The sequence below is a fragment of the Urocampus carinirostris genome, chromosome 20 (assembly GCF_059441175.1).
Source record: "Urocampus carinirostris isolate Australia breed hairy pipefish chromosome 20, RoL_Ucar_1.0, whole genome shotgun sequence".
Classification (NCBI taxonomy): domain Eukaryota; kingdom Metazoa; phylum Chordata; class Actinopteri; order Syngnathiformes; family Syngnathidae; genus Urocampus; species Urocampus carinirostris.
The window spans coordinates 9,144,224-9,168,010 of NC_142368.1; the positions used below are offsets into that span (position 1 = coordinate 9,144,224).

General features: G+C 38.6%; 2 protein-coding genes across 3 annotated transcripts in view; both read right to left on the reverse strand.

Moving 5' to 3' along the window:
* Positions 1-9,106, reverse strand: part of coq8aa (coenzyme Q8A, genome duplicate a) — a 35,489-nt gene extending 26,383 nt beyond the window's left edge. For both annotated transcript variants that reach the window (XM_088324813.1, XM_088324812.1), the window contains exon 1: positions 8,874-9,106. The gene's annotated coding sequence lies outside the window, so the exon portion shown is untranslated. The remainder of the gene's footprint in view (positions 1-8,873) is intronic.
* A 3,129-nt stretch (positions 9,107-12,235) lies between these two features.
* itpkb (inositol-trisphosphate 3-kinase B) overlaps positions 12,236-23,787 on the reverse strand; it is a 42,842-nt gene continuing 31,290 nt past the window's right edge. Inside the window, exons 9-12 of the mRNA XM_088325401.1 lie at positions 22,745-22,949; positions 20,368-20,469; positions 18,119-18,190; positions 12,236-14,923 (exon numbers count right to left, since the gene is read on the reverse strand). Coding sequence (XP_088181527.1) covers positions 14,714-14,923; positions 18,119-18,190; positions 20,368-20,469; positions 22,745-22,949 — 589 coding nt within the window. The 3' untranslated portion in view covers positions 12,236-14,713. The remainder of the gene's footprint in view (positions 14,924-18,118; positions 18,191-20,367; positions 20,470-22,744; positions 22,950-23,787) is intronic.

Below are 23,787 nucleotides of genomic sequence, written 5' to 3' on the forward strand. Positions count from 1 at the left end.
TCTGTGCCCTCGTGTAGGTTTTAGATCAGGGGATAGTGTAATAATAGTCTGTTGTTTGCAATAAACTCTGGTCTGTGCAGCCCTTTGAGACTCCTTGTGGGGGATTACCTCATGTGCAGTGCCTTCTCAAGGTTTCTTAATTTTCCTCATGTTGAGGTTTTTGAGTTTTTCCTTGCCCTCATGTAGGTTTTAGATCAGGGGATAGTGTCATAATAGTCTGTAGTTTGCAATAGTCTATGGTCTGTGCAGCTCTTTGAGAGTTCTTGTGGGGGATTACCTCATGTGCGATCCCTTCTCAAGATGGCTTCATTTTCCTTATACTGAGGTTTTTTTAGTTTTTCCTTGCACTCCTACAGGTTTTAGATCAGGGGATGGTGTAATAAAAGTCTGCAGTTTGCAGTAGCCTGTGCAGCTCTTTGAGAATCCTTGTCATTAAGGGTGTCACAAATAAACATGACTTCACTTGAATGGGCAAAGCTATGTACATACTATTGTTGCGCCCGCGCTATGTACGAGTTGTATTTTTGTTATTCAGCAATGCTTTTGATAGATTAGGTCGATAAGCCACTTTAAGACTCCAAGAGATATTGTGTAAACATCAACACATTCGGGCAACGCCTGCATTCTTTGGCTGCACCTAATCGTGTGCGCGCATGCGTTTGTGTGTATTTTCGGCGTGACAACATGCTGAAACACGGCTCTGTTGGGATTCCAAATATCGTAAATATACGGAAACGCAGACACAAGGAAGGAAAGGCGTGCATGCGCACACCATCACCCTTTTTAATCGCCAACAAAAGGATTGGTACCAACTCCACGAGAGTTTCGCAACGCCGCACGATTGCGAAACGTCTCAAACTTGCGGGAACAAAACAATTTCTAGCCCGTAAACTCGCCTTGACATCGGCGACCTCATTTCGAAGCTACACGATAAATTCCGAGGCGCTCTGGCAAAGCCAAATATGTCACTTGTCCTCGTGCGCTCACACCTCATGACCACAACAATAACAGCAGTTGATTGTTTACATTTGTAACACGTTGTTGCGGTCATTTGATCTGAATATGCATTACAAATACTGAAAGGCTTCCTGATTATTGTTCTCGAAACAAAAACATGTCAAATAAAAAAACTAATGAAGCTACATAAACAAGGAAACGAAGGTTCGGAAAGGAGTGAGCAGAAACGTAGCTTTTTAGCTCTCCTTTACAAAACAAAAACAAATACATATACATACATATACACACACACACACACACACGTATACATACACACACATGTATGTAGACACACACAAATTATATATATATACATATAATCATACCTGTCAACCTGTTCGTTTTTTGCCGTACAAAGTACGTTTATTATGCATTTTAAGACGTGTACGACCCTCAAGAAAATCTGTACGGAAAAACGCAAATTTGTCAATGATGGGTACCGTCCGGTAAACACCGACTATCACAAAACGGCAAATCAATCAAGTCAAACGAGTTCGCCGCGGAAGCCTCTATCTCGGTATGGTTTTTTTCGTTGCAAACGAAGCGAGCGGTTTGATTCTACTGTGCGCATGCCTCTGCCGCCTGGGGATTTCCTATCATGCATCATTACGGGGAAAAAAATGAAATGAAATGATCTGCATTTATATAGCGCTTTTCAAGTCAATGACTTCCCAAAGCGCTTTACAATGTGCTCCACATTTCCCAATAGTGGCCTTGTATTGCAGCCATGTAAGACGCTAACCTGCTTATTGAGGGTATTAGGGGTTCAGTGTCTTACCCAAGGACACTTCGACATGTAACACGGACAAGCCGGGATTCGAACTGGGATCCCTTGATCCCAAGACGAGCGCTCTACATCCTGAGCTACTGCCGGTGTAAGATAATTTGTATTTTGTACGGGAAAATACGAGAGTTTGTATGGGCATGGAGCCCTGGAGGTTGACAGGTATGATTATATATACACACAAACTCTCCCCTACCATTCAACTTACAAAAAACGGTAGACACAAACATTTTTTTTCGGGATGTTTAAAAATATCCGGACATTGCTGTAAGTTAAATTTTGTATTGTGTGCAAGAAGTACTTGTAGTGCCTCTTTCCGCCGCTACCGGTGTGTTGTGCTCCGAGAGCTCACCCAGCATCCTACCGGAAGAAAAAAAATCTGTTTCCTTTTCCTAGTTAGTGTGTAAACATTATATACTGTATCTCCAGCACGGTAAGAACTTTGACATTTTTACTGTTTAATATATCGTGCATCCATTCAATATTGTTGGTGTAAAGTGTAACAAAGAAGCGAGCCGTTTCGTTTGAAATGAAAGTGGAATATGAAAGCTTGATGCGGTTGAGAAAATGGCTGGATTGGCCACTTTCTACCACGGAGAAGGAAGTCGGCTAACTCTTGAAGCCCATCTTCCAAAAGTAAGCTAAACTTAACTTTATCTTTATAGAGCATATTATTTTATCAAATTTTTATTTTTTTAGTACAAAACAATACAGGTTACATATACAACACACATACAGATATAAATCTTACAAAATATAGCACTGAAGCACCTTACGAACAAATTCAACTTACAAACGATCGTCCGTTCATAAGTAGGGCAGCGTCTGTATATACACACATACAGTATATACACATAGAAATATACCTACATACAAACCTACAGATGTCTTTGTTCCCACTAAGCAACATATAGTTCTACCTTTTCATTAACTGATAGATATTTTGACTTTTCCTCAGGTCTTTATTGAGATAGCGCCATAGTTTTACACACCAGCTATAGATGAACAGAATCATTTCGATGTTATTTTTACATTTAAGATTTTGAAGTTATGTCTCCCCCTAAACCAGGGGTGTCAAACTCATTTTAACTCGGGGGCCACACGATAGAACAAACATTCTGTCGGAGGCCGGGCTAGTAGATTAAAGAGAAAGAAAAAGAGAGATAAAGAAATAAGAGAAAGAGGGAGGGAAAAGGAGAGAGGGCGGGACAAAGAAAGAGAGAGAGGGAGAGAGAGTGAGAAACAAAAGGTAGAAAGTCGTGAGAGAGGGGGAAAAGAAAAGGAGAGTAAGAAAGAAATCCAAAGAGAAATAGAAAGGAGAGAAAAGATAAAAGAAAGTGCGAAGGGTATGAAGAATGAAAGAGAGAGGGAAAAGTGGTGGAAGAGAGAGAGAGAGAGAGAGGGACACAGAGAGAGAGAAAAGGGGTGGAAAAGAGAGAGAGAGAGAGAGAGAAAAGGGGTGGAAAAGAGAGAAACAGAGAGAAATGGGGTGGAAAAGAGAGAGAGAGACAGAGAGAGAAATAAATACAAGTACAGTGTCTTTGTGAGAGGCACCTGGCTTTGGCAACATCAAATTGACATACTTCAACCTGCAGCTTGTTTTTCTCTTGCGCTTCTCTGACTGTTGTCTCACGGGCCGGATTCAATCCCTTAGCAGGCCTGATCTGGCCCGCCTGTTTGACTCCGGTGCCCTAAACTGATAGCCTCCCTCCAGATTCCTCAATTTAGGTAATTTTTCTAACGCCCGCTAGCGGCGCTCGAGTACAAAAGGTAAGATTTAGACTGGTGGAATATATGCGCCGAGGAAGACTGCAACTTCTTAGCTTGTGCACAATTTAAATTAGCGTAGACATATCCTCACCATGTGAATTGCAATAAGAAAGGCACATGACGCAGCTTTCTAGCTAAACGCAATCAAGCAGTCCGATAAAGAAGGAAACAGAGCTACTGCACGTAAACTTTGCGAGCGTGTTGCTAGCGTGTTTTGGAATAAGGGAGCGTGGGACAACGTCTATATGACAAACTCTCTTTCCCATACTAGGGAAAAGACAACTTTGATAACGTCAATTATATGGAGGAAGATGAGGACGGTTTACCGTGATTTCTACAAGTACCGTATATTTTTTTCTAACAGACCCGTTTACTGTGTTGCCAGCATGTTCCTAGTAGCGTTTTGCTACCCTTCACAGGCACGGTTTGGGATGAAAGTTATGATATTATTATTAAAGCTTTGAAAACTCTCTCAGTGTACCATCTTTCTTTGTAAATATGTGTAACCATGCATAATATGTATTTGCAATTGTATATTTTTGTAATGTATTTATTTTAGAGACTTATTCTGATATGTTTTCCACGGGCGAATCAAAAAGAAGGGGCGAAAACAACGGGGGCTGACGGGAAGTGGAGTAAAGGTGAGACAGGTTTGTGGACGCAGCAGACAATATAGAATATATATTTCCCTCACCCTTACCTTTGGAAATATACATTTTTTTTCCTTGGATTATTTTCAACCGGACCCGGACTCTGCAGGTCTGCATCAAACCTTAAGTACCGGTATCATTTTCCGTTAATTTTGTCAGCTGTGTTTGTTTTGGACTGTGTACTTTATATTCAGTTACAATCGCGGGACTCAAAGTCGGGTTTGGGTTATTTTTGCAATTGTGTTACATATTTTAATGTGGGCGCATGCGGTTTATGTATGTACAAAAGCAGTTATCTTAAAATGTGGTGGGTGCGGCTTATAATCAGGTGCGCTCTATAGTCTGGAATTTACGGTATTTCATATAAAATTTGACTTTTCTATTTTAACAAGTCACTGTTTCGAGCCTTAAACAAAGCATAACATGCAGCAAAACAGAACAATATACAATAAGAGAACACCAAAAACGACTATAAGAGTACAATTTCAGATACAAAACAAACACTGATCCGACTGGTACTTGAACCCAAAACACACGGGTAAGCCTCAGCTGTTGTCCCGGTCTGAAGTTTTCTGCACGTGTACGCGACGCACACATACTCACACGAGCGCTTCAGTCATGCCAACGAAAATAGACGCTCCACATACGTGAACGGGAAGTTTTACTGTCATATTCTATATTGGGGGAAGGCCAACTCCTTCTTGAGTAAACAAGCCATTGGATTTGCCTACTTTTTAGTTTCATGTAAATACATTGATGATTTTAATAATACGTACAGGGTTCGTACACCTTTTTCATAGCCAAGTTCGAGAACTCTCAAGGCCGATTTTCCAACTTTTCCAGTACCTACAAAGAAATCCAGCGCAATCCGAAGAAAGTTGTCTTTTTTTTGGATGGCATTGACTAAGATTACCGTAAATTCCGGACTATAGAGCGCACCTGATTATAAGCCGCACCCACCACATTTTAAGAGGATAACCGCTTTTGTACTTACACAAGCCGCACCTGTATATAAGCCGCATGCGCCCACATTAAAACATGTAACACAATCACAAAATTAACCCAAACCCTACTGAGTCCCGTGATTTTAACTGAACATATAGTACAAATTTTAAAAACCACAGCCGGCAAAATGAACGAAAAATGATACCGGTACTTAACATTTGATGCAGACCTGCAGAGTCCAGTTCCCGTTAGAAGTAATCCAAGGAAAAAAGTGTATATTTCCAAAGGTAAGGGGGGAAAAATATATATCCACTATTGTCTGCCGTGTCCATAAACACTCACCTTTACCGTTCCCCACTTCCTGTCATCCCCCGCGTCTGTTACGCCCTTTCTTTTTAATTGGTCAGTGCAAGACTTATCAGAATAAGTGTCCAAAATAAATACATTACAAAAATATACAGTTGCAAATACATATTATACATGGTTACACATATTTACAAAGAAAGACGGTACACCGAGAGAGTTTTCAAAGCTTTAATAATAATATTATAACTTTCATCCCAAACCGTGCCCGTGAAGGGTAGCAAAACGCTACTAGCAACACGCTCGCAACACAGTAAACGGGTCTGTTAAAAAAATATACCGTACTTGTAGAGACCACGGTAAACCGTCCTCATCCTCCCCCTTACAAGTGACGTCATCAAGTCGTCTTCCCCGGTATGGGAAAGAGACTTTGCCATATAGACATCGTCCCACGTTCCCTTATTCAAAAACACGCCAGCAACACACTCGCAAAGTAACTCTTACAACAATTACATACTGCAATTAGCACAATTCCAGTTGTGCTGTTGCGACATTACGCCGATACCAGCGACAATAAACGATAAAGGTAAATAAAACACAAGCGCGAAGGCGTGATCGGGGGAGGGGCTTATTGATTCAAAGGAGGTCATAAACTAGAGTTTATATTTTCCTTGAGACTTTGTCTGTTTATCAAAGGTGTGATAAATAAGCTCCACGGCTCCATGCCCTTACAAACTCTCGTATTTTCCCTTACAAAATACAAAATAATCTTACACCATATTTTTCAAACGTGTTTATTTATGTAGTTAATGTTATATCGTACATGTGTTTCGTTATATCATATATATATTGTTAATGAACATTTTGTTGTGAGATCCTGAGTTGCTCGACATGAATGAGGTTTATTATCAAAAAAGTTCAAAAATGAAGTCGCTTGGACGTTCACTGTACAAGGAAAAAATACATGCAAATATAATCAAGTCAAGTAATACATTTTCTTTTTTATATTTTCTTTTTTTCTTAATTTCATTATACAACATAAAAATTCGTAATATAATGCATCAAAGCAAGTGAGCCGTTTGAGAGCCGGCTCTCTTTAAGGAGTTGAGCCGAAAAAGCCGGTTCTCTAAAAAGAGACGGACTTCCTTTCACTACATAACTACCGCATATAATCCGAGGCGGCAGGCGCATGCGCACAGTAGCATCAAACCGCTCGCTTCGTTTGCAACAAAAAGAAACGATACCGAGATAGAGGCTACCGCGGCAAACTCCTTTGACTTGATTGATTTGCTGTTTCGTGATAGTCGGTGTATACCGGACGGTACCCATCATTGACAAATTTGCGTTTTTTCGTACAGATTTTCTTGTACGTCGTACACGTCTTAAAAAGCATAATAAACGTACTTTGTACGGCAAAAACGTACAGGTTGACAGGTATGTACAAGACGAGGACAGGTCTTAAAGGTTTCCATATAAAAAGCATTTGCTATTGCTATCAAGTAGGCCTATTTTACAGATATCAATTTTATAATACATGAATAAACAGAATTTTACTTAGTAATAGTACCTATTTTAAAACCGTGATAGGATACATGTTCCTTTGAAACGATGACATCATGTTGTAACTTATCATAATGAAGCTTTATGAAAGGTCCGAATAGCTAAATGAAAGAGTTTAATGAGTATGCTAACTCTTTTGTGACTATCATCATAAAAACTACGAGCTAGCATCAATTGCGGTTTCCACACGAGTTGTATCTTCAAATGAAATGGAGTGTTTCCTGCCAGGGTCTCATAAACTTGTGTTATTAATGTATGTCATAATCAGGGTTGGGTAGGGTTACTTTAACTGGATTACTTTTGGATGACTCCAATACCAAATATGCTAATAAAAGACAAAATAAACTAAATATGAATAAAATGACTACATTTTGTGCAGGCTTGGGGAGTAACGGAATACATGGAACGGCAAAAATGATGTTGGATTTATTTTCATTTTGTTTCCGTCGCATTTTATGTTCGTTTTGCCGGAGATCAAAGCCAGGAGAGAAAGCTTACCACGTGTTGTGAGTCATCATTTTATTCATAATTAGTTTATTTTGTCTTTTTTTAGCATATTTGGTATTTGAGTAATTCAAAAGTAATTGAAAGTAATCCAGTTAAAGTAACCCTACCCAACCCTGGTCATAATATTATAAACGCAAGGTTAATCAAAATATCTCATTATATAAAAGATCGCAAACGGCATGGTGTGCTCGCTTGCACACTATTTTTTTAGTCCTTTCGCTCGCTTTTGGTTAATTGGTTAATATTTGTGGTTTTGTTTCCGTCACTGCTCTAAATGGTTAACGTGACCACATTTTAAATTATTTCATAAAAAAAAACATGTTAACACAGCGCTTTAGCATGGCAGCTAACAAATCTGTTTCTAAATATCGAGACTTTGATAGCAAGCCAAATAGAAAGCATAAACAGGACTGCCTCAGAAAATCCGAATATTGGGATGAAAATCCTTAAAAACGTCATACATTCTAAAGTCATAATCAACATACTGAAATATAAAAAGTAAATAAGTTTATGAAATTGCCGACTATGGAATACACTCAATTATTTTATCTCAAAATATAAAATAGCATGTAAAAGTATATGAGTTGCTATTTAACAATAAAACAATGCTTGCAATATTTCGGCGAATTTGTAAAGAATCCAGAAAGTGTGACTTTTTAAAAATTGGATTTAAGAAAATAAAGATTATTACAATATTTAAATTTACGGCGACGGTCCAGTAAATTACATTGACAACATTTGACGTGATAGGTAGCAAGGTCAAACCCAAATACAACTTTATTGACAAAACATTGCAGCCCCAACTAAAAGCAATTATTCGGGTACTGTATTAAATTGAGAAAATAAATATTTATGAACACTTTAAAACCTAAAAACAAATATTCGGGTACTGTATTAAATTAAGAAAGTTAATATTTATGAACATTTTAAAACCTAAAACCAATATTCGGGTACTGTATTAAATTGAGAAAAAATATTTATTTATGAACATTTTAAAACATAATCAATAAAGTTTTAAAACAGTGCATTTCATATCAAACTTCCTGTTCGTTAATAACACAAAATAAAACACTACAACTTTATTGACAAAAACAAAGGAGAACTAGTTCAAGAATAAAGTTGAGTACACAACAACAAAAATGGCAATTTATAACATTGTAGGAAATGTGAAAGCAGAAAAAAGTAAAATTAAGTCTTTTCGCTCGGTATATAAAAATAAAACTGCGCCACGTTGTTAGCATGATAGCACAGATCGGAGTCACTTTAAATGTGCAATGTGAAATATTGGCATGAATGCAAATGAGTGAAGATGAAGCCAATTTCAGGGATTAAACGTGTCCGATAATGCGTTTACTTACCAGCAAGTGTGGTTTGTTTTCGACGCCCACGAGGTCAAACTCGATTGCAAGCGATGATTAAATCTTGTGCGAAGGGGGAAAAACCTTCGTACGGAAAAGCACTTTCGGGTCGCAGTTCGAATCCTTTCGAAGCGCGTCTCTGCGCCATGAGGTCAAAACTCCCTTTTTTGCAAAAGTCCTCACCAAGTGCAACCCGTTTGACTTCCAAAACATAGGGGACACAAACGCCCCCCAGTGGATCCCTATTGGACATTAGTGAAGGGTCGCTCGTGAACTAAACGGCTCTATGAGCCAACTCTTTGAAGGGAAGGAAGAGAGCCGACTCTACATCCTTAAGGAGTGGGCTCCATTGAATCCCCGTCCCCCACCTCTCTCGTTCTCTCTCTATACATCTATTTCTCTCTTTCCTTTCTGTCAGTCTCTCTCTTTCTCTCACTCATTCATCCACTCGCTCTCTCTTTCCTAATTGCTCTCTTTCTTTGTCTCTTGCTCTCTCTCTATCTCTTACTCTCCCACACACACTCATTCTTTCCTCCTGACTTTCTCCGTCTCTCTCCATCTCCCTTTTCCTCACTTTATCTCCCTTTATTAATCTCTCTCTTTCTTTCTCTTTTTTTCCCTTTCTGTCTTTCTTTCTTTCTCTCTCTCAATTTCTACCCTTACCTCCCTTTCACTCTATATATTAATCTTTCCTCCCCCCCCCTCTCTCTGTGTCTTTCTCTCCCTCTTCCTTTTTTTGTCACTCCCTCTTTCCTTCTCTCCCTTCTCTCTCCCACTTCCTCTCTCTCATTTCCTCTAACTCATTTCCTCCTTCACTCTTTCTCCCACTCTTCTTTCTCTCTCGCTTATTTTCTCTTTCTCGTTTCTTGCCTCTCCCACATTTCCTCTATCTCCCTTACCCTCTCATTCTTTCTCCCACTCTTCTTTCTCTCTTGTTTACTCTCTCTTTCTCGTTTCTTGCCTCTCCTACCTTTCCTCGATCACCCTTCCTCTCGCACTCTTTCTCCCACTCTTCATTCTCTTTTGCTTTCAGTCTCTCTCTCTCCCCCTATTTTCTTGCCTCTCCTTCTTTTCCTCTATCTTGCTTCCTCTCTTACTTTTCCCCCACCTCTCTCTCTCTCTTTCTCTCTCTTTCTCTCTCGCGACTGCTCGATATGAGTAGCGTCATCCTTCTGTTGCTAATATTAACAATTCGAAAGCTTAACTAAAACTTAATAATAATTTCCTTGTATTGTCATTCTGTGTAACAATGTACACAGAACGAAATGTCGATTGCACCTGACCCGTTGTAGCGAGCCGATGCAGCCGCGCAGCCAACAGAGGGCGCCGCCGACCACTTTTCAAGTCTTGGGAATGACTCGGCCGGGGCGCGAACCAGCGACCTCCCAGTCTCAAAGCGGGAGCCTTACCATCTAGGCTACTGAGCTGGTAACTGTAATAAAGCCTATTATAATATATTAAAATGATACATTTTCAAAATAAATGAATTCATTTGGTGCATAATTTGTCAAAATCATTAGTAATATATCATTAAAACAAAAATATCTGAAGAGCCATTTGGGGGGGAAAAAACGAGTCGAGCCGAAAGAGCCGGTTCTCTAAGAAAAAACGGAAATCATATCACGCGTGGACAATACCACAGTTAGGCGTGAACGTTGGGATGTAGGCCCGCCCTTGCTCGTTTGTCATTGGATGTTTTTGGTGGGCGGAGGCCTGAACAAACTTGGTCATTGGTGTAGCAAGCAGAAAAACACGGAAATGGTTTGTTTATGTTTTTCCCCCAGCGTGACCTAGTTTTTCCAAATAATTGTACAGCTTTAAACACTTTGGCATATATTGCTAACTCTATTTTATCAATATTTTTTAATGAAAGACCCATCTTGTCATTATAAAAGTGTAACAATATCAGAGTACCTCTCCTTTGAGTGCAAATAAAACATATGAAAAAGGTAAACACGTGCTGTAAATTAAAACTTTAAATAACCAAAATATATAAAAAAACAATAGAATTCGGCGAACACACCAAAATATAATCACATTTGCACTCCACTAAACAAATTGCGTTTTTCTCATCAAATTGTATTTTGTGTTAACTTCTACATTTTATTACCTCAAAGTGTGCGATTTATGGACTGATATTGCCACAAGGAGGAATAAATGTATCAATATATACCTAACCATATATGCCATTTAAATGGCACATAGATCAATTCCATAATACCCGATTATATGTTAAAAATGCAATTTTTTCCACGTATTTATGCATTTTGTCATTTATTATGGTAATGTATGGAGTGGGAAGCATTGAAGAGTTTTTATGTGAACAGCAGAGCATGTGTAAGAGTAGGGAGTGAGACAAGTGAGTGGTTCCCTGTGTTGACTGGTGTGAGACAGGGGTGTGTGATGTCACCATGGCTGTTTAATGTGTACATGGACGGTGTGGTGAGAGCGGTGAATGTCAGAGGTGTAGAGATGATGGATAACAGTGGAAAGGTGTGTGAAGTAAGTCAGTTGTTGTGGATGACACAGCGCTTGTGGCCGATTCTGAGGAAACATTGAGAAGGTTGGTAATGGAGTTTGGAAGAGTGTGTGATAGGCGTAAGTTATGTGTGAATGTTGGGAAGAGTAAGGTGATGAAGTGTTCACGTGACGGAGTGGGCATGGCATTAGAAATCAGGTTGCATGGACAGGTGCTAGAAGAAGTTGAAAGCTTTAGGTACTTGGGTTGTGATGTGGCTGCAGTTGGTGGAATGGAGTGTGAGGTAAAGATTTTTGTGTTTTTTGCTACTTTTCCTCTTTTTTATTTTCTTTATGTTTGTCTTGCTGTCCAGGGTAGATAGTCATTTATTTGTGGTGGTATTTATTTGATCATGCTTTTTCTCACAACAAAATATTATTCAAGTGGCAGCCCCGTTGTCTGAGCTTTTCACCGATTGGTTGATTAGTGCAACTGATCAGTGTACTGTATGTTAAGAGATTTGTGTTAATAATTTAGTGCTGTTAAAATCACATTCTTCTTAGGCAACACATTATTTCTTACTTTATCAATCCAAAATTTTCACTGATAGTCTGACACTAACAGGGAAATCACGCCTCCTAGTGACACTTTTCACTATCGGAGTTTGAGGGCTTTGTTTATTCATTTTTTTTTTTTTTAAATACGCACACTAGTTTTGGTATTTCAGGCATCTTCGGTCTGATTCCAGTTACTCGCCTCCCTGTGTGGAGTTTGCATGTACTCCACATGCGAGCATGGGTTTTCTCTGGGGACTCCAATTTCCTCCTGTATTCCAGAACAGGTCATAAAAATGGACGAATGAATGAAAACCATGGCAATAAAGACACCCGACAGAGCCAAGCCATCAGCTGAGAGAAAATATATTGTATTATAAATAGAAATAAACGATCTTTAATCTAATGAACATGCACTTACTTAAGACTACTGGAAGAAATAAGACACCAAGTGAGGTTACAACAGTCAAGGCACCGAAGTTTGAAATAAGTGTTCAGCAGGAACTTAAACTCCGTCTACACCAGATTTAAGACAAACGATTCAAGAATCAGATCTAATTCTAAGGAATTTCTTTGAAAATGTTACTTATAACTCGAAGACATTTTAAAGTTTGACGTTGCGTTTAAAGGCACTGCGCGTTGTTGAGATTGAATAACTGATATTTTCTTGTGCTGCCGCTAGAGAGCGCTAAAGTACGAGATTTACCTTGAGAGGGAAAGAAATTGATGTTTATTTTCCTCCCAGAGTATTAAAACCACACTGGAAAATAATAATAAAATATAGAAATAAGACAAAAAGTATAGACGGCAAAGATAGAATGCTATAAGATTAAAAAAAAATCATTTTTGGAAATCAAGATGGAGTAGGGTTTTGACATCTAGTTTTACGAGAAAGTGTTTTCTTTTAAAATATTTTTCCACATTTAAAAAAAAAAGAAATTTTATAAAAAAATATTTTGTAATGTAGATTGTAAATAATTCAACTTTCATGAGGATTTGAATTTGAGTATTATTTTCTAAATATTTCAGGATTTGAGGATGTAATTTTACTTGGAAAAGTGTTTTTTTTAAAAGATAGCATTTTACTAAATTATAAGGATTTTTTTACAAGGATAGTGGAATTTCACATTTTTAATTATATTTTCTCATTTTGAGAATAAAGACTCGATTTGGAGGGATTAATGTATTTTCAAGATAAAATAATTTTAAGGGTATTTTCAATATATTACGGAATTCAAAGATGTCATTTGACTATAAACAATGTTTATATTATTTAAAAAAATACATTCCAAAATATAACGATTTTTATTTACAAGTTTCTAACAAAATGTATTTAAAGGATTAAATTGTTTTTAGATTTCCTTGGTCAATTTCTCAATTTTTAGGGATTAAAAAAATGCATTTTTATCAGATTAATGTTGCTTTTTGATGACAATTACGTCAAATATTACAAATACTCCAAAGATAAGTCACGTTTTTGTACTTTTTAGGGTGGATAAAATATGTAATTTTACAAGGATTACGTTTGAAATTTTCTAACTAAATACGAATTAAATTAGATCAGAAAAAACTAAAAAAATGTAGGAGTTTCAGCTCAAAATCTTTTCATAGATAAAAGTAAGAGCTCCATCTATGACTTTTTTCACCCACAAAAATGAAAAGATGATTAAAATAGTGAATAGTTTGTTTTGAATCAGTGTGTCCCTAATACTCACCAGATTAATTCCAATGCTGCAATTTCGAGCGTACTCTATCCTCTATGGCTGCATATGAACAAGTAGGATTCAGAGTTTCTCTTTCCCTTAAGGCAGGGGTGTCAAACTCACTAGAAGATAACACTCTCACGAGGGTCAGACTAGTAGATTGAAGAGAAAGAGAAGGAGGAAAAAGAGACAAAGAGAAATGTAAAGAGAGAAAGAAATATAGAGGAAAACGTGGGCGAAAATAGAGCGAGAGAGATAGAACAAGAGAAAGAAATAGTAAGAGAAAGTGAGAGGGACAAAGAGAGGAAGAGAAAAATGGAGAAGAAATACAAAGAAATAAAGATAGAACGAGAAAGAGAATGAGAAAGAGAGAAAGAAAGAGTAAAAGGAAAAAGAAAGAGAAAAAGAAAGCAGGTGAAAGAGAAAATAAGAGAAATACAGTGAGAAACAGAGAAAGAGAGAAAACAAATACAAAGTGATGTAGAGAAAGAAATATATAGAAAACGTAGGAGAAAAGAGCAAGAGAAATAAGTAGTAAAAGAGAAAGTGAGAGCGATAAAGAGAGGAAGAGAAGAGAAAGCGAATGAGAAAGAGAAAAATGGAGGAGGAATGCAAAGAGAAATAAACATAGAAAGAGCAAAAAAGAATGAGAAAGGAAAAAAATGAGAGAAAAAGAAAGTAAGTGAAAGAGAAAATAAGACAAATACTGTGGGAAACAGAGAATGAGAGAAAAGAAAGAGAGCAAGAAAGAGAGGACGAAATAAATAAAAAGTTGAGCAAAAAGAGAGGAAAAAGAGGTGGAGATAGAGCGAGAGAATTAAGGAGAGAGAGAAAGAAATAGACCTCCAGTTGTTTTGCGAGTGTCTTGTCCTGGTTTTGGTGACATCAAGTGGACACATTTCAAAAGTACAGCTCGTTTTTTCTCTTCTGCTTCTCAGCGTCGTCCCGTGGGCCGGCTTCCATCCCTTGGTGGGCCCCGTCTGGCCCGAGGGCCTCATCTTTGACACCCCTGCCATAAGGGCGAAAAACATCTGCAAATCTGAAGACGAGCGTGTTTCTCAACGTTCCCGTTTGGGGGTTAAATAACAACAACAACAATAATAATAACAACAACAACAAAGGCGCTTAGGTGTCACAGTCCAACATGGCAAAAACGATGTCCACCAAACAGTCGAGTCCGAAAAGGTATCCGTCCTCCCGGTTCCCCTCCTGCCAGGACGCCCTGTGATCCAACTCCTGGCCTGCGGGGAGCGCTGTGGTCTTGCCAAAGTCGATCATCCAAACTTTGGCCCGTCCCGTGCCGTCGTGGACAAAGAGCAGGGAGCTGCCGATCACCTGCGTGACCAGACACACCGCTTTCATTTAGGGAGGTGGTCGGGAACCTGTGGCTCTTCTTATGAGTATGTTGGGCCCCGAGATGAAATGGAATTGGCGCATTTACTTAACGTATTGTTACGAAAGCAGCAGATTGTCGCACATGCAAAGCCGAGACGATGTCGACTATTCAAAGCAGGCATGTCCAAAGTCCGGCCAGGGGGCTAGTTACAGCCCGTGATCCAATTTTTACTGGCCCACGGCCAATGTTCCCTCTAATTTTCCACGGGTCTGAGCGTTCACACAAAGTCGGTGAGCAACGCTTGAAACAGTAGTGAGCAACAGCAATCCCAAGTGTGGCAACTAAGTCATTAGTAGTACGATACACAACTGTAATCACATTTTTGAGTGGAAGTAAAATGTTGGCGACAAGATTGACTTGGTATAATTGGAAATTATTTGAATGCAACACACACTTTTTCTTCTTTTTCCCTGTTTTTTTCCTTTTTTTAAAAAAATTCTTTTAAAAAATCTCACTGTGTTTATTTTTTCCTAGCTGTTACTTTTTTCTTTTTGTTCTCCATTTAATTTTTTTCCTTTGTTTCTTTCTTTTCTTTTTTTCTGGCTTTTTTTCTGAAATTTTCCTTCCTTTTTCTCTTCCTTTTGTTTTTTTTTCAGCTTTACACTACTTTTTCATTTTGGTATTTTTTTTCTTTTTTGTTTTTTTCCCATTTTCCTTTAAGTCATTTTGTGCAGAATTTTACATATAGGGATGAAAGAAGCAAAAACAACCTGAAGAGCCGTTTAGGACCCGAAAGAGCCGGTTCCTTTTAGTGAGCAGAGCCGAAGAAGCCGGTTCTCGAAAAACTCTACTGACTTTACTCAACTTTGTTCTACTTCGACCTTGACTTCCAAATACCGCATTTAGAACACAACGTCAGGGGAAATATTGTATTTTTACCTTCATGCACTGTAACTTTGACTTGATTCGCTTTTTAATTAGCAATTTCGAGCCCTGATTTTTGTGAGCTGGCTAGATTTTCTTGTGCGCGGAAAAGCTCTGGGTAGTGCGCAATTGCGCACACACGCAGCTTAGAGGGAACATTGCCCACGGCCACTGTTATAAAACTCATATGTGTCCCACCAGTAATGTTGACTACGGTATAAAATAAAATTTGTACGACCAAGAAATTCACCATTTCACCAAAAGATGGAAGTAGCCCTTTGGCCACCTTGCCCTTGGCTTTCTGTGAGAATTTTAGCCCGACACATTTCCGAAATCGCGACAAAAAAAAAAAAAAAAAAAAAAGAAAAGTCGACTGTGAGGGGCCGCCGCTTCCAGGACAAGTGGAAATTGGAGTGTTTATCCATTGAAATCTGAAACAACTGCTTCTGCCTAATTTGCTAAGAAAGTGTGGCTGTTTTAAAAGAAGATGATATCAAGAGGCAGTGCCAGACAAAACATGCTCACTACAAAAAGCTAACTGGAAACCAACGCTGTGAAAAGGGGAAGCAACTGGAAGCTGTTTTAACAGCACAGCAGCACTTTTTCACGAGACTTTGAGTCAAATGAAAATGCTACAAAAGAGAGCTACGATGTCGCAACAATTGCAAACCTTTCTCAAAGGGTAGATTAATTAAAGACGGTTCAAAGAATGCTAGGCTGAATAGTTTTGGCTGTAAATCGCTAAACAATCCTTTACATGGAAGCTCATTTAACAATCTATGTTCATTGTTGAGACACTTTATGATGAAAAGCCACATAACAAACTTCAACCCAGAAGCTCTAGCAAAGCTCCTACCGCAATTTGGGTGAGCAGTAGGAATGAACAGTGTTATACACAGGGCTCACACGCTCCTCTCCTCGACCAGTGCCGTCTGCACTGAAGGTAAATACGTTGTCCTCGTTTGCAGTATTTTGTGACATTTTTACAAAATAACTTTGTTCGCACCTTGTTTTGAAACGGTTATTTAGGACAAAAATGACTCAACACTCTTAAGTAACTGCAAAAGGAAGGAAAATTGTAGGTGGTATATTTATATTAATATGGGACACATCAAACATAACACAGTGAAATAAAATGTGCTGAAGAATTAGCTTTGGCTGAAGAGCGGGGTTTGGCGGTTTCTTTTAAATTACGTCTTCAAATATATGGTGCGTCTCTCTCTCTCTCAAAATATTTTTTCTTTTATGGCTCTATGGGTCAGAAAAGTTTCATACCCCTGATTTAGGATGCTAAATAGGGCTGGGTGGATACATCCAAATATCAATGTCGCTACCAAGAAAGTACTTGGAATGGATCGTTACTATTGTCCTGGGATCGATACTTCACCATTCCAACCATTCCCTCAAAGTACATGCACTGTAGATAGCACAGTCCTTCTCTCCCTCATCCAGCACCCTCGGCCACTCTCTTAAGTTTATGCCTTTTTGTGAGACTGACAGGCACACATTTAGCACCTCTCCTCCTGGCCTGCTGCTGCATCTTGCCTGCCAGGCAGAAGAGAGGGCCAAATCTATGTTTGCACACTTATCAGAAGCTGAATATGACAGAGGCGGGTGTGGCCTTTTTTTCTTTTCACCAACCGAAAAGGACAATGCCAGGTGTAATACACAAATGAAAAATCTTTACCATGTTACTGTTCCTGAACAAAAAACAGTAAAACAGTTGACACCAAAAGGGCTTGTTTGTTATATTGCTGATTTTTTGAGGTTTGACTGTCTTGATTTTTCTCTGTAACAGTCGTTTTAGTAGAAATATTTTTTTATATACTGTTTAAAGTTTTTGGATTTTACTTTTTACACTATTTGTAACCCCAAACCTTATTTTCAAAATATTGTGAAATGGAAGGCACAGTTGACCTTGTTATATTAGTATTTATATTACATTTCTGCTTTTTTAGTTGACTTTCTTGGATTTTGTCCTGAGACAGAATAGATATATTTCTATTTCTCATACTGTTAACATTTAAGTAGTAGTCATTTAATCGACATTAAACATTTTTAGTGCCTAAAATCTTTGTGCTGTGTTAATCGTAAATACAAACTAACTCAAGGTTATTCGATGATAATGACATTTCCAAGCATAAATGAGCCGTATCGGTTCGGTGTCGATCAATACTACCATGTATTTCTTGGATTGGATTGATACTAAAAGTCCCAGTATCGCGCACCCCTAATGTTGAGGACTATAAGTCGCTGAAGAAATATCTTACCTCGTGAGTTTTAAAGAAGGATGACGTCTCCAAGGTGCTCCTGATTTCCTTCAGCCGGGCAAGATAGTCTCTCTGTACACAAATTTTGCACACTTAAAGGGACACTGTATAATATTTGAGCACTAAATATCGCTGAGGCTGAAAGAATGTGGCCATTTTAAAGCAGTTTAATAAAGGTACTTTTAAGCGATGTAGGCATATACAGTATGCGAGTATATACGGTACTGTATTTGGTCTTTTTGGTTTTGCTGTTCAATTTCGTTTTTTAAAGAAAAGGGGTGAATGTAGTCTAAAATCTTTGTTTTAAACTGCACTATCATTTCCTTGAATACATTTGAGAAAGGGACATTTATTCTTAATTTCTCTCGTTCAGTGCAGTCTGCACTAAGGTAAAAACGACGATATCCTTATCGTTTGCAGTATTTTGTGACTATTCTACAAAAGAACTCTGCTTGCACCTTGTTTTGAAACCATTATTTAGGACAAAAATTACAGTCAAAATTAGCCTTAACACACTTCAGTAACTGAGGGAGGGTGGCATATTTTAAATGGTATACTAGGATTGATAAGGGAAACAGGCTCTGGCATTATTATTATTATTTAAAACATTTGATCTAATTGTGAAATGATAAACATGGTGAGTTGGTTTAGATGTAACATTGCGTTTACTCAACTCTCCAACTAAAGCAGTCAACACAATAAATGCCAAACATGAAAATCTGTTTTCCCTATTGTTTATGAATGAGTGTTGTGTTTGGTAAAGCTCTCTTGTCATCTGTTATTATAATATGTAGGGTAGGTTACTAAAGTAGGCTGAATGATAAAGCATAATACAGAGATCCCTCGGGGTTAATGGGGAACAGCACGGCCGCGAAAAGTGAAAATTCGCAAAGTAGCATGAAAGAACCAAAGGGTTAAATTTACCTTGAGGTGACGTCATTACCGACTTGGGTATACGACTTAAAGAAAATAACAACTGTAGATCTACAAATAGTCACAGACGACCCACAATAGCAGTTTAATAGGTGTTTTTTTAGTCATTTTACAAAAGTACAACGAAATTGGAGGGCTTATCCTTTCTGAGTAAGAAAGAAATTTAGAGAGCGGCTGGCTAGCAAAGTCTCTGCAATGATTAAAATTCAAAAGAGTCCCAAATGTAGCCAGTTCCCACGAGTTGTCGCTCCAAGTCATTTATTTCATGGTTAATGAATCTGATGTTGCTGAAATACAGGCTCCAGAGGGGTAGCTTGTGAGGGTTGTTAGCTTAGCCTTAGCAGTATTGCTTTCTCTACCGACGCCGCCTCAGTCGATTCCCGGACCCGATAACAATCTATGGAGTACCCGGGGGTGATCAGCATTTGTTTGATCCGGAGACGTAGACTGTGCATGCACATTAACATGCACACACCAGCCCATTACAGTCTTGTACGCAAACGGTCACGCCCACCCGATCTGCCTCGTGCAGGAACTTCCTGTGTGCTCTCTGACCACAATGAACGATAGATTGAAATCAATGACAAAGACAATTCAATTCAAAATCCACAAAAGAGAGAACTAGCATTAACCGGAGTGTGAAGTAGCTTGGGGTTTCTGTACCGAAAGCAAAAAATTTGGAGTTGACATTCTTAAACTGATCCGGCCTACGGCAGAACAGTAAGTTTGAATCAGAGACAAACTGAGTTTGATATCCCTGATAGAGATTATTGGGTACATCACAGCACCACCTACTGGCCCGGCATGCACAGGCACCCACCTTTTTAAGCCATTTACAAATATACCCTTATTTAAAGCAACAGCATGTAATATTTGATCACTATAGGTGTGGTGTGGTGCAAAAATGTGCGCTCAAAAGCACATGGAAGAATTCCAACTACGGAGACACAAAGTGACCAAACAGCTCCATTTTCTCTGTCAATTTTCTGCGAGCTTTTAAGGTATTTCATGTACCCGTAGCAATAAGATGGATGACAATCATGACAGGTCATTTTGGGGTATTCTCATTTTATGTAAAATAAATAAAAATTTCCTGACCGACGAGTATTCAAAAAGAAAAAGCACGTTCATTGATTAGTTTGTTTACTGTTCTTATCAAGATGTTTTTTGTTAACTAGTTTTAAATCCAATAGGATGAACTGCATAAAAGTTCATCCTATTGGATTTGTCATTAACTGACATTTAGTAACCTAATTGCAACTCTTTACTCATAAAAGTTGGCACGCAGAGGTTTTTCGGACCCTGACTCAACTTACCAGGATGTCCTTATTGCCTTTGACAAATTCTCGGAAGGCCAACGTGACTTGCTCGCGCGTCTTTGTCCTCTTAAAGTCTCGGTTGACGGTGCCGTCCTCCTTCTGTGCGGGACACACCACACGATTTGCATGATAACAAAATTCCAACAATGTACCGAAAACGGCATTCTCTGTGCTAAATGTATGGGAATTTGCCTTGGTATTCTCGCTGTCGGCACAATAGCAGATATTCTCATCCTGTTATTTCGTGATGGACCCCTTGTTTTAAGTACAGCTTTCGTACACCTTTTCCATGGATAAATTCAAGCAATTTTTAAGGACTTTCAAAGGCAACTTTGAAATTCCTTTAGTGCCACTAATAGAAGAAATCTGGTGTTAAACTTGGATTTTGCAGAGCCACAAATCTGCGATTTACATATGCAATTTTTAATCTAGGGTGTGCATTTATCGAGACATTTGATTTAGCTCTTGAGTAAATTGTATTTGTTTTTAGACAGAGCTCTCCCCATTAAGATGATCGGTAAAAAGGAATATGTAGCCTACATTTTCAGTTGCAGGAAGTTCTCCCCATTACAATTTACCACTGGGAAACGAAAACCTGAATCTTTTTGCATGGCCTATATTGAATGTTCATTATTCATACGTAGTCTTTACACTAATACACATTTTATAGTGCCCTGTCTAGGTGTAGCATGCATCTGTCCTCTTGGGTGTGACCCGTAGGGGGTGATGATGCTCCATAGGGCCGGGCCAAGCCATACAAGCTAATGCCAGCTGCCGTTAATTACTAGGGAAGAAGAAATGCAATGACAAAGCAAATCGGGCAGTGTCGGCGTCATCTTTAAGCAGACTAGTTAAGAAAGAAACATGGCAACAATTTCAAGCATTTACTAACACTTCACCTAAAATTCAAGCACTTTTCAATCAATCAATCAAATTGAAAAAACAACAGTAAAATTCAAGCATTGTTAAGCACCCATACGAACCCTGTAATGAAAAAACCTCTGACCAGCATTTTGGTTGGACATATAAAATAAAAAAATCCTTAATAGCTTTATATAACTCTAAATACTTTCACTTTTTAGAAATTAACCTCTGACTACGAGACCCATTCTGTGTACAATGTTTCTCAAATGATCTACTAATTAGATTTGAATGTTTTTAATATGGATTTTTTTTAAAATAACTTTAAACAATTGCTTTAAATAGTTTTCTAATACACAGGTCAGGCACAGCCTAAAATGAAAACATATTAAATGGTTATATTTCTTCAGTCTTAAAGTTTTTTCTAATTCAACTTCACAATTTTTCTATTTATTTTTTAAATCGCTAATTTTCACATTATATTATGATTATTAATATAATTATTCACATATTACTGTGCTGTGCATCTGCAGAGTGAGACACGCAATTCTCTTGCCTCATGGCAGAGGGCAACAGTGACGCCAAGGATTCTGATTTGGCAGCCCCAAACAATAAAATTAATTATAGTATTAGCTAAGTCAATCCATCGAGTATTTTCTTTCTCGTTACATGGGCTTCTTTACAAAAAGGAGGATTACCTATATATTTATGCTTTTATTCTAAAGGAGCAGCGCATAGACTTCATTTATAAGTAAAGGAAATGTGGATAAGATGTAGGGTAATTTATTTATGAATCTGACAGTGCCTCACCAGACACAAACATCACCGTACCTCACTGTTGTCAATTACTCTATATAAGTTTGATTCAACGATCAAAGTGAGGCCATTTTTGAAACGATCCAATTTGTCACTGACACACAAGGAGCCACCATTCTCCAGCCTGTTTTGAGTGAACACTGCAGAGGAAGGAAGGGAGGACATAGAAGGAACCGGGGAAGCAACGGGACAATGGTGGAGGGATTTTTTTTTTAAGATTTCCAGACTAGTAAATATCCGTGCCGTTTGTCACGTGTTTTGCGTAGAATCTCGGCAGATTAGCTGATCCCAACAGCAGTGCATACTCACTGGACATGTTCCTCGGCTGCCAAGCAACTAGGTATTATTTGGAGGGACAACATCATTCCCCCGCCTTTAAGGTTCAAGTCTGGGAACACATACACACACCTCTGTTTCTGGGGATAACCCTCAGAGTCATGGCAACGGACCACCGGGAAGCCATGAATGTCCTTATATAGCCACAACTGTGTTTGTGTGTGTCAGGGCCAGATGCTAAAGACCGACCAATCTGCCACTGACAGACTTCTCGCGCGACAAAGACACAGCAATTTAAACTGTAGTGGAAGTTTTTGCGCAAAAAACAGGAAGTTAGATCATTGCCCTGAAGGACTTCCACCCCCCACGCACATGCTCAGACCCATGCACGTACGCGTCCTCTATTTTTGTAAGCGCTAACCTTGACTCCCTCTATTCGGAAGCCCAACGTGGCAGTGGAGCTGAGGGTCTCGCGCCACTGCATGTAGCGGGGCTTGGTGACCGCCTTCTGCTCGTTCTCCTCGGCCGATGGCGCCTCGGGGTCCACTTCCACCATCTTCTGGTACATGTCGGGACGTGGGGTCGGCTTCTTGCGGGCCTTGTTAAGCTCCTCCTCCAGATATGTTCTAACAATGTAGGGCAAAAAAGGAGCATAGGATGAATTTAATTGGAAATTTATTTTGGTACGGCAGGGCTGTACCTAACGACCATTTCCACAGTCGACTAGTCTCCGACTGTTTAAACGATTAGTTGAATAATCCGATCGTCAACATTGTCTTCCTAAACTTATAAAGTGGATTTCATTATGTGGAGAATTACAACAAACGCAAGAAAATGGGTAGAATGAAAACATACTACGGATTAGCAGTAAAACCAATTAGGCACAGTGCTCAGTCGGTAAAGACATAAATCCATAAATAACATCAGTCCGTTTTTTCAAGGACAGGCAAATAAATAATAAATCAAATTCAAGTAAACATGTATTAAACAAAAAACAGGCTCATTAGCATCAGTAGAAATGTAAATACAACGATTATGATGTGCATTTTGTGAAGTACATTCCGTGGTCAACTGCAAAGTCGGTAACAAAAGTACCTAACGAACAGTTTTGAAAATGAATGGGTTTTAACCACTGACCTTTGTCATTTTTAACATTTTAACAACTGACTTTTGTTCTTCAATCGGCATACTTTTGATTTCAAATACATTGGTACCTCTACTTATGAATTTTATACATTCTGGGAGTAGCTTTGTTCCCTAAAACATTTGTATGTAGAGACATCTTTTGAGTGTAAATGCTCTAATCTCTTCCGCCCCCCGCAAAAGTGTGCTATTTTTCTTAATAAATCATAAAAGAGCATCAGAACATAACACAAATACATGTTAAAATAGCTTATCGCGCAATAAATATGAAACAAGAGGCACATAATGTAAAAAAAAAAAGGATAAAGGAAATAATACAAA